This window comes from Poecilia reticulata, chromosome 17 (genome assembly GCF_904066995.2).
Source record: "Poecilia reticulata chromosome 17, P_reticulata-male-v2, whole genome shotgun sequence".
In the NCBI taxonomy this organism is placed as follows: Eukaryota; Metazoa; Chordata; class Actinopteri; order Cyprinodontiformes; family Poeciliidae; genus Poecilia; species Poecilia reticulata.
In genome coordinates this window covers 15795777-15817252 of record NC_088846.1, presented here as the reverse complement: position 1 = coordinate 15817252, position 21476 = coordinate 15795777, and the positions used below count along the sequence as shown (strand labels likewise).

Here is a 21476-nt window from a genome sequence, read left to right as displayed (position 1 = left end):
GTGAGAATAACTGCTGCATGTTAAGCATTTTTTAAAGTATTTGTTTAAATATTATGATATTATAAACCAGGTTTTACTTGTTATCACACAGAGAGACTCCAAATTTCTTGGTTTTGTCTCAGAGGGTCTCAGATTACATTATATGACTCACAGCCAATTTCTACATTTAACAGCAACTGCGTCCAGCCTGTTGCGTGTTGCGGCAAGTTGGATGTATTAGCACTCCTATGTTAGCAGGAGGCATGTTGCGGGCTGGGCTGTCAGTGCTGCTGTTCCTGTGGATGACTGATCTGGCCAATGTGCTTGGACTGTTCGCCCAAAGCCCCGCTCTTTCTGTCCCTGTGACTGTCGTATCGATTCTGGTCAACCCCCGCGCAGCCTGTCGCCGTGGATCTGCACGCTAACACGTAGCCTCCAGTGCTGAGCGTCCCGCTCAGTCCGTCGCCGTAGTCCAGAAAGTAGCCATAGGTTGCTAGTTCCAATTTTTGATTGGCTGATTAAAAGGTTCGTCTCAGATTCAGCAAGAAATATATATGCCTATGCTTTTTTTTTGAGAAGCAAATTGAGTGACTCTTTGAGAGATTATTATTGGTGAGGGGGTTGACACCTTTGTTCTTTTTCTGTCTGATGTCAAACAGTCTAGGAGGATCTGCCTGGTACCTTATCACAATATGCACGCAGATTTGAACACTATCACGCACATCCTGCCACAAAGGAATCATTTCAGAGCTGAACAGCAAAGGGTATGTCAGGAAGAACAGAGGGAGATTGTTTACAGGTCTTACGTTGATGCCCTGCGGACTGTACATCTGGCTGGCTGCGAGGCTGTCACTGTATCCTCCGGTCTGGCTGATAACATGGCGAAGGGTATCCACCTGGAACAGCGGGGGACACAGACAAAAGGGCCCGGTCAGACAAAAGCTCTGTACAATAAAGACAGCGATGTGCAAGGAAAGGTCACTCTGATAATAAAAGGCTATCATAAACAAGAAAAGGTTACAAACAATGAATCTGAATGATCTGGCTGCTCATACAAGCTCTGCAACGGAGGAAGCAAAAGGACAAAATGATAGAGAGAAACCAAATATTAAAGCATTTTGGTAGCTGTTGGTAAATAAGTCATCAGTGTCAGAAATTAGCAGTTGCATGCAGACTGCAGTGAGTTCTCTTCGCTGTCTGCGAAGGCGTCTGTCAGAACTGTCAGGTTGTTCAAACTTATCTGCCAGTTTTATTTTTTTACTTCGAATCATATCGAATTGTGAGAAAAGATTTGCTATTTGTGATTTTTAAAAAATAAGTAAATAAGAACTCTGCAATCCCTAATATGGGTTAAAAGAAATTCAGTGGGATATCATGTTGCTAAAACAAAAGACAAGACTTTGTTAGAATTTAATGTAACTGAGAAGATGATGGCCGTTGCTCAGTTGATAAGAGCTTTTGCGTTAAATCAAGAGTAACAGCTTAATTTCACTCTGAGATGTGCATAGCTTCTTGCTTTATTATAAAATGCCATTCTAACATGCCTAACTTTTTAAATATTTAATATAAAGGCAAACCCAGAAGACATCCTTATCTCATTTAAGGCTGGTCCCCTTTGCATATTTATGAGTGACCTAAAGCATTTGCAGAGCTGATCAGAACTGAAAAGAAGTGGTGCAAACGATGCTAAAAGCATCAAAACTACAAAAAGATACCACCGTGGGTGCTGATTTCTTAATCTGTTGTGAAAGTTCTAACACTGTAATGGTCATAACTGTCCACTTGGGCAAGGTCACAGAGCCACAGTGCACCAGTGGCTATGTGAACCCGTGTCAGGAGTGCTGATGAGTCTTGCAACGTTTCCAAAACTGTCTGCCGTCGTCTATTCAGCTGCCTGACAATGCTGCTATCTACATTAATGCACCGCTGGAGGCTAAGGGCAACCTCGGACTCAGTGTGTAGGTCAAGCTAACGTGGGCACCCCCAGACTGGTCAACGACTGGATAAAGTCTCGGAAATTTGATCGGTTTTCGCCTACCTGGGACTGTATGTTGGCCCCAACCTGCCCCCCTTGGTACGAGTCCCCATTGAGGGACTGCACACTCATGAACAAGTCTCCGGAGTTTGACATGTTAAAAGAGCCAGCAGAACCTGAGAATACAGAGAGGCATGGAGGAAGACAGACAGCATAGGGAGAAAGAGAAGAAAGGCACAGAGAAAGGAGTTAAAATGATCATGCTCAAGCAAAACAGCATTAAGTCGGTTAGTCTGAGAGGATGAGACAGAGCTGAGTAAACCTTACGGCTTCCTTGATTTTTGGTCTTTGTCACTTTAAATGTTTCAGATCATCAAAACAGCTATAATATCACAGATTAACCAAGTAGATAAAAAAAAACAGTTTTCATGTCATTATCTCATTTATTAAGGGAAAAAGCTATCCAAACCAACCTAGCCCCTGTGTGGAAAAATTAATAAAACGATTTACTGACTACGGCATGTGTGGCAGCAACAACTACTGTCAAGCATTTGTAATTATCTGGCAGTAATAGTTTGAATGGGATTGACTGTAAACTGTGGGTGTTTGGCACAATAAAAGCATAGAAAATTGTGTTTTCAAAATTTTTATGAAAACTTTCAAATCATGTCAACAAAAAGTTGAAGGGCATAGATATCCCCTAGGAGAGGATTGAAACATCAAGAGATAAAAAAAATTAAATCTTGAGGAAACTTCCAGGGATTTTCATATTACCTCCTATTATTTTTCAAATGTTTAAAATTACTTTTTTTTTTTTTGCAACCTTTCTTACTGTTTTGTAAAAAGCATAATTAAATATATCTTGTGAAATGGCTAAATATGTAAAAAAAATAATTTATTTCATAAGTGAATTTAAATAAATACATTTTCAGGTGATATTCAGGAGAAAATTCAGAAATGTTGTTTGATATGTCTAATTAGGCTGAAATTACGGACTTTGATCCTTTTACTTTTTAAGTTTTTCTGTGTAACTTTGCTAATTGGCGACTAAACAACAAGCCATGTAATTTGTCTGCCTCGTTCAGCATTAAACATCACAAAACATCTTATTGCTTATTTTGAGCTCTTTGTACACCAGCCAACCTAAAAGCTACAGTGACTCCTAAAATCATAAACACATATTTTACTCAAAAATTCCTCCCCTTTGTGTGTGATGTTGAACCGCTCTTAAATGTAATTCACGCCTCATCTGTTCTCTAATTACTTTCTATGGACATGTTTCTCTTTTAGCTTACTTCAAGTTGTCAGGTTTTATTTGAGCGATTTTGTGATTCTGGCAGCAATCAGGTCGTTGAACTCAATGTATTTAACGGCAGTTATTAAATACTTTTCGAAACAGATCCAGGTTGGTTTATTTACCTTTGTTAACCATTAATAAATAAAATCATCATTGGAAAACTGCATTTAACTGTGATTAAAACAACCCCCAAAACAAAACAAAAAAACAAAACAAAAACGGCAGAACAAATCTTTAACAGCACTGCAGATAAGAAATCTTTTCCAACAAAATTGCCCATGACAGGCGCTGTAGGTCAGTAGGTAAAGAAAAACATCCACCAACAACAACAACGAGACAGATCGTCATTGCTAAACTGTTTAAGTTAAAACAAGGCTTCCAGATTATATTACTGTTAAATGTCTATGCTGCTAGTGTTTCATTAAGGAAGTAATAATTGATGTGCAGGAAGACCCAAAGAATCTTCTTCGTTCTTTAATGGACCCCAGCTCCCCAGATGTAAAGAGAGCATCAGGTAACTTGATTTCAACGCCCGGTCCTAATCCAATACAGTTGCAAAGTCTCTATATGACAAAAGACTCCGCTTGCCCTTAGAGCGGCTTAATGGCATACATGAGGTCAACCGGACAGGAGGCAGGAAAAAATTAACGTCCACGAGACCGAGAGGTCAATAACGCAGCGAGGGAGACAGAAAATGAGACAGACTGTAAAGGCAGAGCAGAATGAGAAGTGTTGCAATGACAGACAAGGAAGCCAAAGCGAATCTGGGTTAGTAAAGGAGAGAAGAGCCACTGCGTCAGTCTAAACAGAAGCCAAGACTGAAACCTCGAGCTGTGGTTTCAGTGAGAGAGCATAAACTCTGTGCATCCATATTCTCTCCCATGCGTGGAAGAACAGACTTGCAACTCAGCAGCATTTCTTTTTCGCTAAAGTAAAATACTGTGAAATGTGACACTGACGCTCACCTGCTGAGTTGGGAGTTGACGGCGAGTTGGCCTGACTGCCGTGAGCCGACACACTGGTGGCGTTGACGGCGGTCCGGGCTGCGTACATGTTGGCCTCTTCTTGGAACTTGCCAATGTTTTTCTTGTATCGGATTCTCTTGTTCCCGAACCAGTTTGACACCTGTTACGACGGCGGAGAGCGCCGGTGAAAGTGCCGAAAGTTAACTTGGAATATTAAAGACACTCCTTATCTTCGTGTTCTATAAATAAATTACAGGAGCAGTTTTGTTAAAAATATAATTTGATACAATGTCATCATCTGATACAGAATTAGATAATAAAACATGTAAATTTGTAGATGCATTCAAAAAGACTTATCTGCAAACAAAGTAACATCATCCTGATCCATTTGTTTTGATCACTATTTGCTTAAAAAATACTCTGTCCATATTTCCAAACAGTTAAATATGAAAACTAAAATAATTTAATTATTTTCAAAGTATGCAAATTTTTTTTTCTTGGTCACAAGTAAACACGTAATTTTGATGACATTTCCTAAACTGAATAAAATATTTTAGTCATCAACTCTGCTGCTATAAATACAAATTGTTATATCTGAATTACTCCCCCCCCCCCAGGCATACCCTCTTCGGAGTAAATTTGGCTTACAACTAACAGCAGTTCACTGCAGCATTATGATTCCAACATGAAAGAAAATTGGTTCATGTTCTTCAGGGAAATGTCGTAAGTCATGTAGATGAGGCGTCTCTGGTTACCTGCGACACGGTGATGCTGCACTTCTTGGCCAGCTCTTCTTTTGCCTCCTCGCTTGGATAGGGGTTACTGAGGTGGGAGTAAAAGTACTCGTTCAGAATCTCTGTCGCCTGTTTGTTGAAGTTCCTCCTCTTTCGTCTGGAAAGAAATGAGAATAAATGTGAGAAAACGTGGAAGGATATCTGTTTTTACAAATTAGTTTGCCATTTGCACTCACTTATAATGTCTTCCACATAGAAACTTCTCATTTCTCAGTGTGTCTGTGCTTAGCAGTGTTTATTTACCCTTCGGTGCATTTTCTTTAGTCTAATTCTATGTAATTTCCCTTTCGGATTAATAAAGTGTGACCGATTGACTGATAGATATGAATTTGGACATAATTTTATTATATACATTGGCTATAGTTTGCCTTGTGAAGTGCTTTATGGTGACATTGGCTGTGATTTGGCATCGCATAAATAAACTAATTTGGAAAAATAAAGAAAAAAAAAGAGAAAAAGTAATCCATCGATAAATGTAAAGCTAGAAATAAACCCATATTATTGTCGAAGCCCCTCAAAAATACATATTCCATTAGAAAATAGGAGCAGGCTTTGCTGTACTAAATCATGATGACACACACACAGACCTGGCGTCAAGAAAGCGTGAGCGCAGGATCATGACGGCCTCGCAAGTGCTCTGCTTCAGCTGCATCTGAATGGAGCTGAATTTGCGGTGGATGATGCTGACCATGCGCTCAATCTCCTTGGGCGAGATGGGTCGTGTTCGAGACTGCTCCCTCAGCAGGTTCATCACATGGGTGGTGAACTCATTGCACGCCTGAACGAACAGACAGACAGGATTCATAAGAGAAATAACTATCACAGAGGCACGACAGCTTCAGACAGAACAAAGGGGTGAAATTGGATTCTGGAGAGGCTGCGCGGTCGCCCGGCCGGCCCCCGAATTCACGCGGGCAGCGCTGACAGTGAAACAGCAGTGGTGTTAGAGGTAATAAGAATAGTCTAAATTAAAGCAGCAGACACAGCGCCACGTTTCGAGGCAAACAAATGTGGCAGCGGAGTCATACGGCGGAGGCAGTAATACTTGTGGTGCTCTGAATATTAAAAGCACTTCTCTTCAATGGAAGAGAAGATGTGACAAGTGAGGAGAAATGTAAAATGACAGCAGGCTTTCAGTCCCGTTCACGTTCAAGAGGTTTAAACTGTCTCCCGCTCTTCTCACTCCATCTTTCCGTCTACCTCTGTCTGTGTCTGAATCAGTCACTGGATATGACTGCATTCAGAGTCGAGGTGTCTGTTGCTTGTCAACACCAGGGTTACGTCAGTCAAAGTGATCCGGCGAGCAGCCGTTCTGCTCGCACACACACGCGGCAAGACACTACTCACTCATACCAACGCAGGGTGTACATAGCGCGGTGACACAAAAATGCTCAGGTGTATATCGACTGTGACAGTTAGCGATGACTAGCCTTCCTCGGAGAAGATGACAAAACCAGAAACGCTTTGACTTCCAAGGGAATGACAAGAACGTTACAGTCTTTGGAGGAGAGCTGGTGTGTGACTGATATAATGGCTGCTTGCCTGCTAAAGATAGCGTCGCTAAAAGCTTGGCTTGTCATGAGTTGTCCTGCGAGTTCTCATTTCAAAAGCATCCCACTGTTATACAGAGAAAATGAGCTCCACAGAGCATCCATTGTTTACGTGAACTATCCCTTTAGATCTGAAGATGGGACTTTTGTCCCGGCCTACAGCACAGAAAGAGGGGAGACCGGTTTCGGACACTGCAACAGTTACAGGGCTTGCCACGTCAAATGACCTCTCGTCAAGAAAAAATGTGAAAAAAGCCTTGAAATAATGTATGCTATATTATTACAGTAGTTGGAAGTTGCAGCATGTGTTTTTGTTTCCCTTGGAGGACACAAGGTTTCTGCCAGTTTCAGACAAATAAATGTAACTTTTAAAGAACTTTCAAAGATGATTATAATTTAAATGGAAGACAGACTGTGCCATAATTGCTTCCTTACAGATCTCTTCTGTTTTTCTTTTGCTACATTCAAATGTTTAAGCAAATTCAATGTTCTCGCAAGAGAGAAAAAAAAAAAAAATCCAATTGCTCTCTAAACATAACATCCAGCTACAACTTGTAACTGGCAATGTTTTTCACATGAACCTAGAATATTTTTCACAAATGATTCCAGAAATGTTCCCTCCTGGATGAATTGTTGTTGCTATGTTGAAGTAATTTTAGACAGCCAGTGATTTCTGGGAAGGTTCCCTACATGTTTTCTCCATTCGTGGACAATGCTTTAACCTACTTAATGTTGTCAGACAGGTATTTTTTAAATGATTCATTCTCTTGGATGTTGCTCATGAAACTGAGTCACAGTTAATTTAATAATGTTCAGACATGACCTGTGCCAGTTTGGTTTGAAATCATTTTTTGGAAACAGAATTTTGTGTTTCATCAAAGTTATCGCTGAGATTAAAAGTACTTTGACGGCTTAAGTGTGACAAAAGAAGCCGTAACAGAAGAAATCTGAAAGCAGCTACATTTTAATGATGATTGCCAATCTAAGTTGGAATTTTTTTCATCGCTGACATCAAACTCGCAGGATTTTACTGAATTTAACCAATCTTTAATGGATTCCTACAGTATGGCTTCGTAATAGCTGTTAGCTATTACATTACTATTCAGGTCTCTCATTTCAAGTCCAATTTTGTTAAATTCACACCTTCTAAAGATTAAGCAATTGGTAGTGGATAATGTACCTTGAAAGTTTTGATTTTAATTGCCTGAATAAACCATTTTTAGCCAGTGAGGCGGTTTCAGCAGCAGATTTCTTTCACACGTTTAGCCTTCCTGTGTGAGGAAGGCTAAACGTGTGATAAATGCAGTTGGCAGGGCTAATTGCTTCCTGTCTTCACGTGGTTTGTACTTGTATTACACAATAAAAACACCCTAATACATTAGTCATAGCTAAAAATCAGTCAAGGAAAAGAAAGTCAGTGGATGAAGAGCCATTTTTCCATTGTCTGCATCCACTTGTCTATGCAGGGGGGTGAGAGGTATTGCCTAGCTAAAAGGACTGCAGAGACACACAGCCATGCACATGCACACACACGCAATCACAATAGTGTTTTTAGACTCTGGGAGGAAGCCAGAGTACCTGAAAAGAACCCACAAACATTGGACTCTGTATATATATAGTGTCTTTGCTCCAACCACCTGGTGCCCTCTAAAGTTAACGAAAGCTGCCCAACAAGTTTACATGCTGTGGGATTTGGTATATTTTTAGGTCCTAAGACTTTGTCTTCATTTTTTGCCCATACAAATATCGAGGCAAGATGACCAACAGTCACATAGCAAAAAAGGTCAAAGTAAATAATTTAGAACATTTTATATTTAATTATGTTTATTACAGGGTTTCCTCTATCCATTTAGATAATGCTTCAGATGTTTTAACATTTTACACTCGTACGGATATGAAAGAACATAAATCTTTCCTTCTACCAAAAAACGTCTTTTGTTTAGTAAAAGGGAGATTGGATACATTTGTTTCGTTTTAATGAGTGCAGTAAAGACTTAAATATTTATACAATAATCACTGTGTTTATCTATAGCAGATGATTCTTCCTTCCATTGCTTTCAAAATTGATGCGATACTAGAGTTTGTTATACTGCCATTACATTTGAGACGTTTCAAAAAAATAAGTATGAAGAACCTTCAAATGTTACATCACAACATTAATTTTGTATCTGCTTCAGAGGCTAAGAATAAAAGTTTAAATGAACAAGTTCTTACCAAGATTGGGAGGGTATTTTTCTATAAATGGATTAAAGCATCATCAACATGGTAGATAATCTTATTAACTGAAGCTTACATGCTTGTTTATTACCTTAAGTGAAGAGAGCAAATGATAGCTGATGTGCTAATGTGATTCTCTCCGGAATATATGTAGCAAAAATTGGTAATATGTTGAAGTAAAACAGCAGCATAAATGAAAATGCAGTGAGTCTGAAAGGCCTTTCAGGATGAGTGAACCCTTGTTGCGTTTTCATCGTGTAATAAAGACTGAGATCACCGTTTCCCACCTGTTCGTACTTCTCCAGCTCCGTGTGGTAGATTTGTCGGATCTGAGATAGCTTGGCCCGGTAGTCGGAGTGTTCTGCAGAGTTATCTGCACCGACGCCACCAGTGGCCGCGGCAGCGGCAGCCGCGGCCGCAGACCCGCCGCCTTTCTCTGGTCCGGCCACACCCTCTGCCAGAAGCATGTTGTCCAGTCGCATCAGCTGGGGATCTGGAGGCTCCTCCTCCTGGGCGCCGCGGATACTGAGCACTGCAGAGGACAGACACGACGAACATGACTTAAACACACATCTTCGACTGAACTGCAAGAGTTTTACGCACATAAAAAAAAGAAAAGAAAAAGAAACCGTCCCTGCTGTTGCGAGCTCCAGGCTGAACTTGCTGAAATATGACTGTCATTATTAAAGTTCAAGCCTATGCTATAAAAATCTGCAGCTTCAGAGTCTGCAGGACCATAAAAAGGAGAAAATTTCATCAATTCGATCTATAAATTCATTTAAAATGAACACAACCCTTTAACGAGAGCTCATCTTTTTCTCTCTGTATGTACACTCTACATTTAGTCTTCAGCCAATGGGTTTTTAGCAGAAAACACATTAATACGGCATGCATGATGCATTGCAGCTGATTAGAAGCATATAGCTATAATAGAGTAAGGAAGACAGAATTAAATAACTGCAAAACATGATATAACTATTAAAAGGTAAACTGCAAGAGCAGAGTGGTAAACAGTTTATACTTAATCAGAAGCCATTAAGGTAATCTTATTACCCAGTTATCAAACTGATTCTCTTAAGTTGTGAGATGTAGTAGATTTTCATGAGATATAAAGTCTCAAATCACTTTGCAACATCAATGTGTACAAAGTTTAATCACAAGGGAGAGGTTTGATGGAGTGGTAGGCTTCCATGTTTATTTTTACATGACAAAACATGTGACCAATCATATTTGGCCACTTGGATGGACTATCATTTAGCCACACCTAGATGATGGATTCTGAATCTATATTATATTTTCAATGAGAGCAAGACTTTTAGCAGAAAACAAGAAAGTTGGACGATGTATAACAAACTGGACTGCAGCTACACTGCAAGCTGTTTTGTTGTTCATCACTTTTTTTTTAACTGTATCACAAATTGTTTATGATTAGAAAAACAGGCCTGTATTTCTACGACGATTGGAAGAGCACTTATTTTTGTCTCCAAGGAAACCTGGTGTAGCAGTTTATTTACAAACAGTTTTGAACAAAAGGTAAACGTGGATCAAACTAAAACACATCGCGATTAATATGGCTCCTCGATTTCTTGCCAACAACAACAAGGTGCAGACACGGTTCTATTTATCTGCACGATTTAAGCAGCCAGGTGTTCCACCACCTCTGTGGAAATTGTTGCTGTCCTGCCTGTTTCAGCCACCAGAAGGCTCCCTCGGTAAAGAAGCCGAGCATCCTCCTTTCCTCTGAGACGCAGAAAACAGCCGACCAGGTGCAGCCCTCCATTCCAGCCACTGTCTTCAAGGACAAAGACGCCACACTTTTTAACAATGCCCCTCTCCCGGTGCCAGAGTACACTCCGCATGTCTCCTGTCTGATGTGTGCAGACAGTGAGGGTGAATGGCAGGATGTGTGACAGAGCAGCAGAGCCATATTGCAGCTGAACAGGCTCAGGTCGCGGCGACGGCTCCTTTGTAAGGAGGATGTAAGGCTCGATCGCCCTGTGACCTTTCTGCCGAGCAGGGGGTCCAGATGGATTCCAGGGCCAGCACGGGGAGCTCCCACCTCTTTTCATCTCGCCAACCCCACCCCCCCCCACCCCCCCTCCTCCTTTTTCTCCTTTCCCTCCCTTTTTTTCTCCTCCAGCAATAACATCATCCATTCCCATCAGCTCCGAAACGTGAGCAAGCTCCGCTCAAGAGGCAAATGTCAATGGCCATCAGACGGCTGGAAAAGGTCAGGAGTTCAGATGGGGAGCAGACGCGTGTGTGTGTGGGGGCGCGCGTGTGTGTGTGTGTGTGTGCTAGTGTGCACGACGGTAGATGGATATCTGGAAATTTTTCATGTGAATCACACCGGCGGGAAATTATAACACTCGCCAATTTGATTCTGACAAAACAGTCACAGCATCCCAACCAGAGGGGGAATCTAATGAGCCTAAGAGTGATTTATTCATTCCCTCCAACTCCCTGAGTGCACAACTAAAAGCATGAAATGGATTAAATAAATACAATTAATAAGGAAAATCAAACAATCCACTGTGCTGTGGCATAATTACCCTAACCACAGCCATCAGCTTTATTTATTCCTGTTCAGTAATAGCAATGAAATCGATTAGACCTCAATGCCAGTCGGAGCGCTTCGCTGTGAACTTTGCAACCACGGACTATACATTAACGTAATCACCTGACAGTGGGAAGTGGCCTCTATTACTATAAATCATGTACGGCACAATAACACCAAAAACCTTTAATACACATTTTATAGTCTATTGTCGCGACGAAGAGGAGGAAGGGATGGGGGGAAGCGGGGGCGTGAGGAGGGTTCTCTTACTTCATCAGTCTCTGATTAGTATCTATAAAAGGAAGATGGCCATCATCTCATCTTGATCATTACTGACAGGCTTAATTGAACAATGAGAGGACACAATTCCCCTCTCCATCACCAACCTCCCCACCCCCTTACCTCGCTTTTTCTCTCCTTTTCATTTGCGCTACACTCTTGTTAAAATCCTTTTTTAGAGATGTGGGCCGCCAAACCCAGAAAAGGCAGAAGCGTTAACAAAAAAATGTAAAAAGAAAGAAAAATAAAAGAAACATAAACAGCTCCGGAGTGGCTTCCTGAATAATAAATGGGCCTCTAAGAATAAGCCTTTTGTTTATTTACTGATAAAATTAATTCCTGCTCTTGTTTTACTTCCTTAAGAGCTGGCTCGTGTCCACTGCTGCCTGTTTGCAAACAACAGGCACAGCCGGGGCGTAGTGTTAAGATTGTAAATAAACACAGCGATCAGCGCACCCACTCATAAAGGGGGGAGTCGAGGTGCGCCGGACGCATACAGACAAATACAAAACACGTTACCCAGATACCCAGATATGTGGTTCTGAACAAATGTATTTTCTGTGCCTTGTGAGAATATTTATAACCCTTGCAGGTTTTGTCATTACAATCACAAACCTCAAGGCATTTTCTAATAAAGTCTGAAAAGTGTGGCGTGCCTCTTTAACTCTGGTAGTCCTGAATGAAATGCAGTGTAACAAAGTGGTTTTAGAAGTCACCTAAATAGTAGTCAGAGTCCCCTTGTCTCAGTATAAATCGCACAACGACAAAGTTAAGGTTAAAATTGTGGAGAAATTTTAATGGCACAACTGGCAAAGGAGCTGCATAGATCCACAACTAAGGTGGGAGAATGTGTCAAGTTTAATTGTGCACTTAGCATCCGGCCTCAAGAAAGCCACAGCGACCAGAAGAAAGCCAGTGCTGAAAGAAAGCAAGAAGAAGAATCTTGTGAAAGGAAGAGTTGTGGCTTGAGTGCAAAACGCCATGTGTGGTGGAAAACTAAGACTTCACATCATTCTAAGCACACAGTCCAACATGGCTAGTACATGGGAGCGTCATGATGTCATGATGCGGGGCAACTGGTCAGAGCTTATAGAAAGATGAATGGAGAGATATCAAGGGGAAACCAGAAAGAACAAATGGTAAAGATTTAAAAAAAACAACTTGTGACTGTGGGGGAAGGACAACAACTCTCAACTTATAATCACACCTTCATGTCATACAATGGTCTACCCAAAGTCTTGACTTCAATCCAAAACAAAATTGGTGGCAGATTGATGCTCTCCATCCAATCTGGCTGAGAATGAACTATTAGTTAAAAAACTGGCCACAATTTCAGTCACAGACGTCAATGCACACCGTGGTTGCAGTAAAGAGTGGATCTACAACGTTACTGACTCAGGAGGTTGAATACAAATGCTTTTCAAGGTTTCATTCGCCAAAAAAAAAAGAAGAAAAAAAAAAAGAAAACATGGCACATCATAAAAAAAATCCTAACAAAAATACAGTTTGTAGTTGTGATGTAACAAAACATAACTTGTAAAAGTATGTTGTTTTTGCAAGGAATTGACAAATCTTCCTGAGCCCACATGTGGCTCTGAAAGCATGTTTAAATAAAAACATGTTTAATTGATGACGCTGAAGTATTCTGTCACAATTACGCAGATTTAAAATCAAACAAGGCAGGAGTGATGTCCCTGACAGCCTTGATGAAAGTTTATCCCCTCTGCCTCTAACTGGCAGCAAAACACTGGACTGGATCCATTTCCCATCAATAAAGTAATGCAATACACTCTGCAGGCCTGTGGTGCAGATATGTGTGTGTTTGCGTGTCCTTTCTTATCCACATCACATGACCCCAGAGAGGACCAGGCAGTGGCTGCGCTCCCTATTGATTGTGTGGGCACACGTCATCTAGGGTTTCAGCAGTTAATAAATCAGGCCCGCTCCTGACACAAATCTCTGAGTGTGTGCGTGTTTCTCTGTGTGGGCCTGTCACAGAGCAGTCAGCAGGAGCGAAAGCGACAGCCACATGATAATGTAACATCACCACCATTCATCCCTGCCACACAGCATTCTGAGACAAAACAACAACAACCTGGGAACCAGAAAAAAAAAAAAAAAGCAGCGTGATTTACAGCAGACATGACAAGTATCACTAATACAAACCCCGTCCCCTCCCCCGGCTCCTTCCAGGAGTTCAGCTCCTGTCCTCATCTGCATTCGATACAGTCCCAAAAAAAAAAAAATGCAGCCTTCATCAGAAGCAGCAACGTGCAGCTGACCGACAAAGTGGCGACAACCTGTAGATTCTGTTCACAGCACCGAGAACGCCAATCAAGCTACTGTTAATATAGTTAATGTCAAATATCAAAGTTTACAGAAATTTTGAGTTCTTCATTTTTATCTTGCACAGCTGAAAAATATGTATATTTTAAACGGTAGCATCAGTCTGGTATCGTAAAGCTTGAACATTTCTTCACAAACAGACAAGAAAAACACTGATTTTATTTTTATTCTAAATGCAAAACCCGTGGACTGCACAGGCATTTTCTGGTTAACAGTATCAAGGTTTTAAAAAGCTACAGATCAGTTTCAACAATACAAACTTTTCCAGTGACCCAAACACCAATGCAAACCAAGAGCAAAACGCACAAATTCAGAAATTAATGAGACGTTCAAGAAACTTTCTAATCATTTGCTCTGCAAAAAAAAAAAAATCTGTTTCTCTTGGAAGGTACCACAAATATAATGAAATGCTTGATAGCTCTAACTGAAAAAAAAATAAAATAAATGAAAGCCATACTGGTATAATTTTATGGCAGTAAAATTGGTGGGCTTCAACAGGTTAATATTTGTGGTTATTTTAACAACATGGAATTCAACTTAGTCAAGGAATAAACTAAATGTAGGATAACCTTAAATAAATACCCCCAAAGGAGTATAAATATAAAACCAGTAGCAGACCTTCACTCAGTCAAACCAAAAGTTTGTTTTTCTACTTTAACGCCTTCTCAGGGAATTCAGTTTTAAAAGCCTTTTCAGGGGAAAAAACTGTTAAATTGTAAACAAGGCAGGACTTTGGGGACAAATGACAGAAATATGCTGTATTTCTCTTCTGCTATTGAAACACAACAAATAAAGAACAAAAATAAATAAATAAATCAGACACCTAAAACCGTTTTCCATTTTTCAACTTATTTACATACAGACTGCTTGTGACATAAAGATATTCTAACTACTAAACAATCAAAACCCTTTTAGAAAACATTGTAAGACCCAAAATGCTCCTTCAGTCACAAGGTAATGGGAAGCGGTGCAGCTTCAGAACGCGAGGGCATAGTCATAAAGTACCTCTAAAGCAGCTTTATGTTTTATCAGCCATCTGAGTATCATGTGCAGAAAGGGGCCAGAGTTGAAGTGTTGTATCTGACACTGTGGTGAGGGGATGGGGATTACCAAGGACATGGGGAAAAAAAAAAAAAAGCACCAAAGAAATAGTAGAGAGACAGGCCTAGACGAGGAGATGTGGACGGTACAGGCTGGGAGGGAGGAGAGTGATGGAGGGAGAATGAAAGGCGAAAAATAGAAATGGAATAGGAAAGCGAGGTGTCAATTAAAAAAATGAACCCCGATGCATTTGGGAGGTGACAGCTGGTGGGAGACGAGCTGACAGGCGTCACATTAGGCGGATTTGGTGGCCGCTCCCCTCATCCCCTCCTTTTTTTTTTTTTAGTCATGCTTTCCCTCTGTCTCTTTCCCTTTCTGGCTTTCTCCGACTGGCGATCGTCGGTTTCTCATGTGACAGCGGCGGCGGCGGCAGCAAGCAAGAGGAAGAACTCAGCTTGGTGTTTTTCAGAACAAGTTCCCCCTGCAGCTACTCCTAATAACGGTAATTATCGTCATCATCTGAGGCTTAAGCAGGCCAGTTTGAGGCCCGAGGGGCTGGCCTGATAATGAGGCAGCCAGCGCCAGAGGAGAAGACCATTCAGAGCACCGCCCCGCCACCAACGCCAAACACCCCCTTTTTAAAAGCCTTCATTAAAATAATTCATTATTCAAAACGGGCAATACATTAGCCCCCGGCAGTCGGTCTTTCTAAAGGTGTCTTAAAATATATATATCTCATTGATTGAATCAAACTCATGCTCTGCTAGTATAGTTTCTACCAGCTTCAGGCTGTGCTGGGAACAGCAGTGGCTCAATAACTGAGGAGCTGAGGAGTAGTCACGAGCTTGGAGGCTGCAAGCAGAGACACAAAGACATCCCAGCAGAGAGAGAGGAAGAAAGAGAGAGTGAGTGTGTCACTGTGTAAAGGCAAACACTAAATACACAAAGGACTGCTAACACTCTTCTTTAAGACCTGGAAAAGGCTTAGTAATGATTCACAGTCCAAGCATAATTTTTATGCATGTTTTATTTGCACGCGACAGCGGACAGAACAGCAATTTTGAGAAATTTTAAATCCTGAAATCTGAAATAATCCTTTTACCAAAAGGACAGGTGCATAAACACAGGGATTCATCTTTGCTTAGACTTGTTCTGGTTGGTCTATGGGCTGCCTTTCTATTTGTACTCAGAGGAAATCTTTACATTCATTATTTTGAAAGATACATACAAATGAATTAACAATGATAACCCCCAACAGCTAAAAAAATGAGTTTTTAAAGTTTATACATACTGCATTTGTTTAATCAGAAACGTCTCAAAAGACAGGCATGTGGGAAAAAAATGAAGAACTCCCTGTTTGACCTGAAGAAGATGACAATGGAGCAAAACCGAGTGTTAACTTCTACTAATGCATTTATCTCCGAAGTCAGAACTGCAAATTGATATTGAACACTACATAGTTGTGCATCAGTTCCAGTTATGGGAAGCAGTCGGATCTGTCCATTGATACGTTCAGTGACCGAATACTATTAGCAAACAGGCGAATGTCAAAGTATTTCTTTGCATTTTGTTCTGTCCGATACGTTAACTAAAGGAAGTTGTATGGCATTGCGAGGGAAAAATGTACTGATAGAAATAGTCAAAAATAAGAGTAAACAGTTTTTACTTCAGATATTTTTACGTTTTATGTGGCAGAGTTTGTAGCACTGCTGCCGTGGAGCAAGAAGGTCCTGGGTTCAAATCCTGGGCCTGGAGTCTGAAGTTTGCATGATCTCTCAGTGCATGTGTGTGTTCTCACTGGGTAATCCAGCTTCCTCCCACTAACCAAAAACACTAGCGTTGAGTTAATTGGTTATTTGGTGGACTGGTTAGGAAGGAGTTTGTTTGCAGGGCTAATGATTTGAAGTTGGCTGGAAGCATTGTTCTAGAACAACAACTCTTCAAAGTCAACTTTGAGTTTATTCACTCAGAAATGTGTGCTTATTAAAATCAGAAGAAGAAACAGCCAACACATTATTTCTCTGCTCTGCTGCCATTCATGTTTGTGTCTATTCCAGGTACCTTTTATTTCCATATTTCCTTTAGACCTTAGCGAGTATAATACTTTTTATAGCATTGTTCTTGGAGGACAGTCGTTTTTAAGACTTTACTAAAAAAGGTGCAAAAAACGGACACGTACCGCAGGGAAGAGCAGTTTCATTTTTTTTCAAACTGGACTAAAACAAAACCTCAGTAGAACCCAATGAACATCTGGCTTTTGTTTGTTGAAGCACTGTACAATAGTCTTGGGTGTTTAACGGCTCATGGAAACATGACACCCAGGTGGACATGGGCATTTTTTTTCTTTTTCTGCTATCGGGAACAAAAATGGTTGGGTGGACACAATCAAGTTTTTCTGCGTTCTTCTGCCACTTCTCAATAATCTGTCATCTCAGTTGTAATGTCCACCTGCTTTTACTAAAGGCTTAATTCATGCAAGGCTAAAATTCTACCTTTTAAAAAAAATTTAAAATCCATATACTTTAAAGTTTGAAAGTGATTTTTAAATATCAGTTTAGGTCCGACCTAATGAAAGAGCGAAACTGGTAGAAGCTTGTCTAAGTTGATTAACAGAGATTATTTACAGTTTACCAGCACCAAATCCCTTCGTATGTTCAGAAAATAAATGCCAGCCCAAAGTCAAACGACAGCCAGCATAAGGATGCTGTCCTGGACAACAGTTGGTAAGGATGTGATGTGTGAAGTGTTGGGAGCCCAGAGGACATCGCCTCTGATAGTTAATGTCCTGCCCTAACTGTTGTCCGACAAGTCGTCCCCACGCAGCAGGACAAACCGTGAAACAAGAGGTCCGATAAAACAAACCCCCCTCGAGTCCCCTCGGTGTGTGTTCCTGCGCGTGGCACATTTCATAAGGCCCCGCTCTTTGACTGTTGATGAGTTTATGCGAAGGTAATTAACAGTAATTAATCCTTAATTACAGCAATTAGCAGAGTCGCAGTAAATTAAGCTACATCTGGAGGCACGGCGCAGGGGCTACACGAGAAGGGGTGGGCTTTTCGTCAAGCGAGGAGGCAGGGGCTACGTGACGGAAGCAGGCCGGGTCTGCCTGGGATGTTACAAGTTGCCGTCCCTGCTATAAGGTGATCTGCTGGGACTTCTGTTACACATGGGTAGCTGATGGGGGGAAGGGTCTGATAAACATATAGAGCAGATAGAGAACTAGGAACATTGCTGAACAGAATTGCTCCATCTCGGGGAGAAAGGCTCCCTTAAGCTAGCACACAAGGACACCTGCCATATGGCCGCTCATAGACAGCAGAGCTTGTAGTTCTGCTTCACTGTGCTCAGTTTCACTCGACAACATGTGAACATGAATTCCACACGACCATCAACAGAGAGCAAACGTGGCTCCCTCTGTTTTATAAAACCCTCATTACAGTACCTTGTAAAAGTATTCATGATCCTAAAAGTTTTTTTCTTATTATTTTGTCATGATGCAACTCCAAACTTTTGTATAGGTTGTTGGGTTTTTGTGTGGTAGCCCAACAGAAAGTATGTAAAAATATGATTGATTTATTTTTTTTAATGACTAAAATCTGAAAAGTGTGGCATGCATGTGTTGAAACTCCTGATTCAATACTTTGTAACCCCAACTTTAGCAGCAATTACAGCTGCAGGTTTTGCATGGTTCAATTGTCCATTTTTATTTACAAACAACTCAACTCGGGCTCAAACAGATAGAATAGATCGTGTAAACAATCAGCAATTTTCAAGTTTTGCCACAGATTACCGGATTTAGGTCTTCCATGATCTAAAACCCATCCTGTTGTTATGACTTTATGTTTACTCTCATTTATACAGTGAAGCTGAGCTTCAGTTCCAAGTCTTTCACAGCCTGTAATCTTCCAGGACTTCCCTGTCTTTAGCTCCATCCATCCTCCCATCTTCTATGATCAGCCTCTTGGACTTGCTGAAGGAAAACAGCCCCCACAGCGTGATGCGGCCATCGACAGGTTTCACAGGTTTTCACCACACATAATAACATTTTGTGACATTTTGGTCTCCTTTGAGCAGAGTATCTTGTTCCACACGTTTGCTTGTGGAAAACTACATGTACGACTTATGGCTTTCTTCTTAGAAACCATAAAAGTTAGATTTGTGGTGTCAACTCATACATTTCCTGTAAATAAATTCTCCCACCTAAGCTAAAAAAAAAGGAAAAAAGTTCACAGGTTTAATGATTTTGTAAGGCACTGTATTTATAGAACAGTCCAGTGAAACGTTGAGGCCTGGTGGGCAGAGTTCATTAAGAGTCTTATTATTAAATCTGTAGTATTTCCTACTAGTAAGGAAGGCTCTGAATGGCTACTTAGATTATCCTGAGATGCATCTTATATCCACTGGGAGCAATATCTTCCACGATGACAATGCTTCTCTCCGTAACGCACAAGTGGTCACTGAGTGCTTTAAAATGGCACGATAATGATGTTAGCCTACCGACGTCTGTAAATAGATACGATCCTGCTTTCCTTTCTATATATAGAACGAACTGAAACTGAGAATCTGTGAGTCCATGCATTACCCGTGCATCAAGATGTCAAAGGAAGGAACATCTGACCCAGTTAATAACAGAAACCCTCGGCTGTCATGAATGTTAATATTTGTTCTTCTTTCAGAAGTATGTCTTAAAGGTCTGATACGTTCACTACTATCACCCTTTACAGCTAGATTGAATCACAGCCACACTCCACAAGACTACAAAGGAGACTTTTGACACAAAGGAGGCTATGACAAACTGCAGCAAAGCTAATATATGTTAGCACATTGTTTAGCAGCGTAGTGGGACTTGCAAAATTATTTTTTTAGGATGAAGGTTAAATTTGCAGGAGCAACAAAGTGCAGAAAGGACAATTTTGAGGTACTTGACCCGAGTTTCTACGTAACACAGGCGCATTTAGGCGTTGAACCATTTGTTTCTCATTTCCCTACTTTCAAACTACAGCAAAACAAGTTAAGAATTTTGTTTACTCACTACATTTTTAATCCAAAATATCAAGCGCATTTTACTAATTAATTGAATAAGATTTCAAGAGGTTGTTAAACTGCCATAATCTCAGCCCACTTGCAACTTAAAATGATGCTCAGGCATTAAAGTGTCAATAAAGAAAAGCACAGTGGGTGTTATTACTCATAATTAATTATTTTATGGTTTAGACTTGATGCATATTCTGTTTCTGCACCTTAAAATTATGTTCCAATTAGGATGCGAGAGCTCTTATGTGTTCAGTGAACTTATTGGTCCATCGCTGCAGTCGGGAGCTATTTTTGTCAATTAATCTTTCCTTTAATCTTAATTGACCAGCAATTGGTTCCTGGATAAAACATCAGACAGTTAAACACATTTCAGTGTTTGTTTTATCTAATAAGCAGGTTTTTTTTTTTTTTTTTACTTTTAAATTCCAGATTTAAGCATTTACTGTGAATTTTAAGTTATTTTATGGATTTATTTTTTGACTAAAGAATTAGTCTGTATTTCAATAGCAGTAGTTATTTTTGCAAATGTCAGTCACTGTAACCGAATACTTTGTAGGACAACTAGAAGTAAGCTAACTTACAAAGTAAATTATATTTAGGTTACCCAATAAAAGGTAAGATGAACGTAAGGTAAGCTTTGGCATGCAAATCCTTGCCTTTCCATTTAGATTATTCAACTTCAACGCCTTGTTAGGGCATTCGGTAAGGTCTGAAATGACTTTCAGAGAGCAAGAAAAATTCCTGTTTAGAAACTGTGTTAAATATACCCTTCTCCATTACAAATAAACTTGTAATGGATAAAGTGACAAACATGTTTATTTAATGTTCCATACATAATAAAACTGGCATTGGATTTTCAGAGTGGTACAGAGCCTTAGCTGAACACACTGAAATCACCCCATGCCATGTAAGGTATTGAGCATTCTAGACTAATTGCAGATTCACAAGAGCACAGTATGTGAGATTTGGTCCCTTTAGCTTTTTGTATAAAAAAACCCCTCCTAAATACAGCATATAACTTTAGTTGTTGATTGCCATTCTAGACCCAGTTTATACTTTTGTCTAGAGATTAAACATGTAGCATATTGTCTCATGTTTGAGTTTTAAATTGTGGTGGATTCTTTTAACAACTCAGAAGCCAAAACACTGTTGGGTGAAATGTATTCAAGCAAATCAGACATATATCTAGTATATATAGACCAACGTGAAAACTGCAATGAATAAGCATTGTTAGACTTTGTAGAATAATGGAAGTCAAAAAAATTTTCTCATACGTATCCAGAACTACATCTATTTAAGACGTTCTAAGTCAACAAAATTGGATTAAACACATTTTTAAAACTTTTCCAGAATCCTTACCCACAGGGTGTCTGGAAATAAGCTACCATATCAAACTAACCTGAGGGGATTCTAAGCCCGCTAAAAGAACTTATACATCAACC

General features: G+C 40.3%; 1 protein-coding gene across 4 annotated transcripts in view; it reads right to left on the bottom strand.

The window, feature by feature from the left end:
- The window catches only part of pbx1a (pre-B-cell leukemia homeobox 1a), a 67960-nt gene that overhangs the window by 7637 nt on the left and 38847 nt on the right, over nucleotides 1–21476 (bottom strand). The window contains exons 3-8 of one of the 4 annotated variants that reach the window (XM_008434106.3): nucleotides 9065–9309; nucleotides 5598–5788; nucleotides 4972–5107; nucleotides 4217–4376; nucleotides 2018–2130; nucleotides 777–875 (exon numbers count right to left, since the gene is read on the bottom strand). In XM_008434106.3, coding sequence (XP_008432328.1) covers nucleotides 777–875; nucleotides 2018–2130; nucleotides 4217–4376; nucleotides 4972–5107; nucleotides 5598–5788; nucleotides 9065–9309 — 944 coding nt within the window. The remainder of the gene's footprint in view (nucleotides 1–776; nucleotides 876–2017; nucleotides 2131–4216; nucleotides 4377–4971; nucleotides 5108–5597; nucleotides 5789–9064; nucleotides 9310–21476) is intronic. The other 3 variants (XM_008434107.3, XR_535964.3, XM_008434108.3) reach the window with 3 other exon arrangements.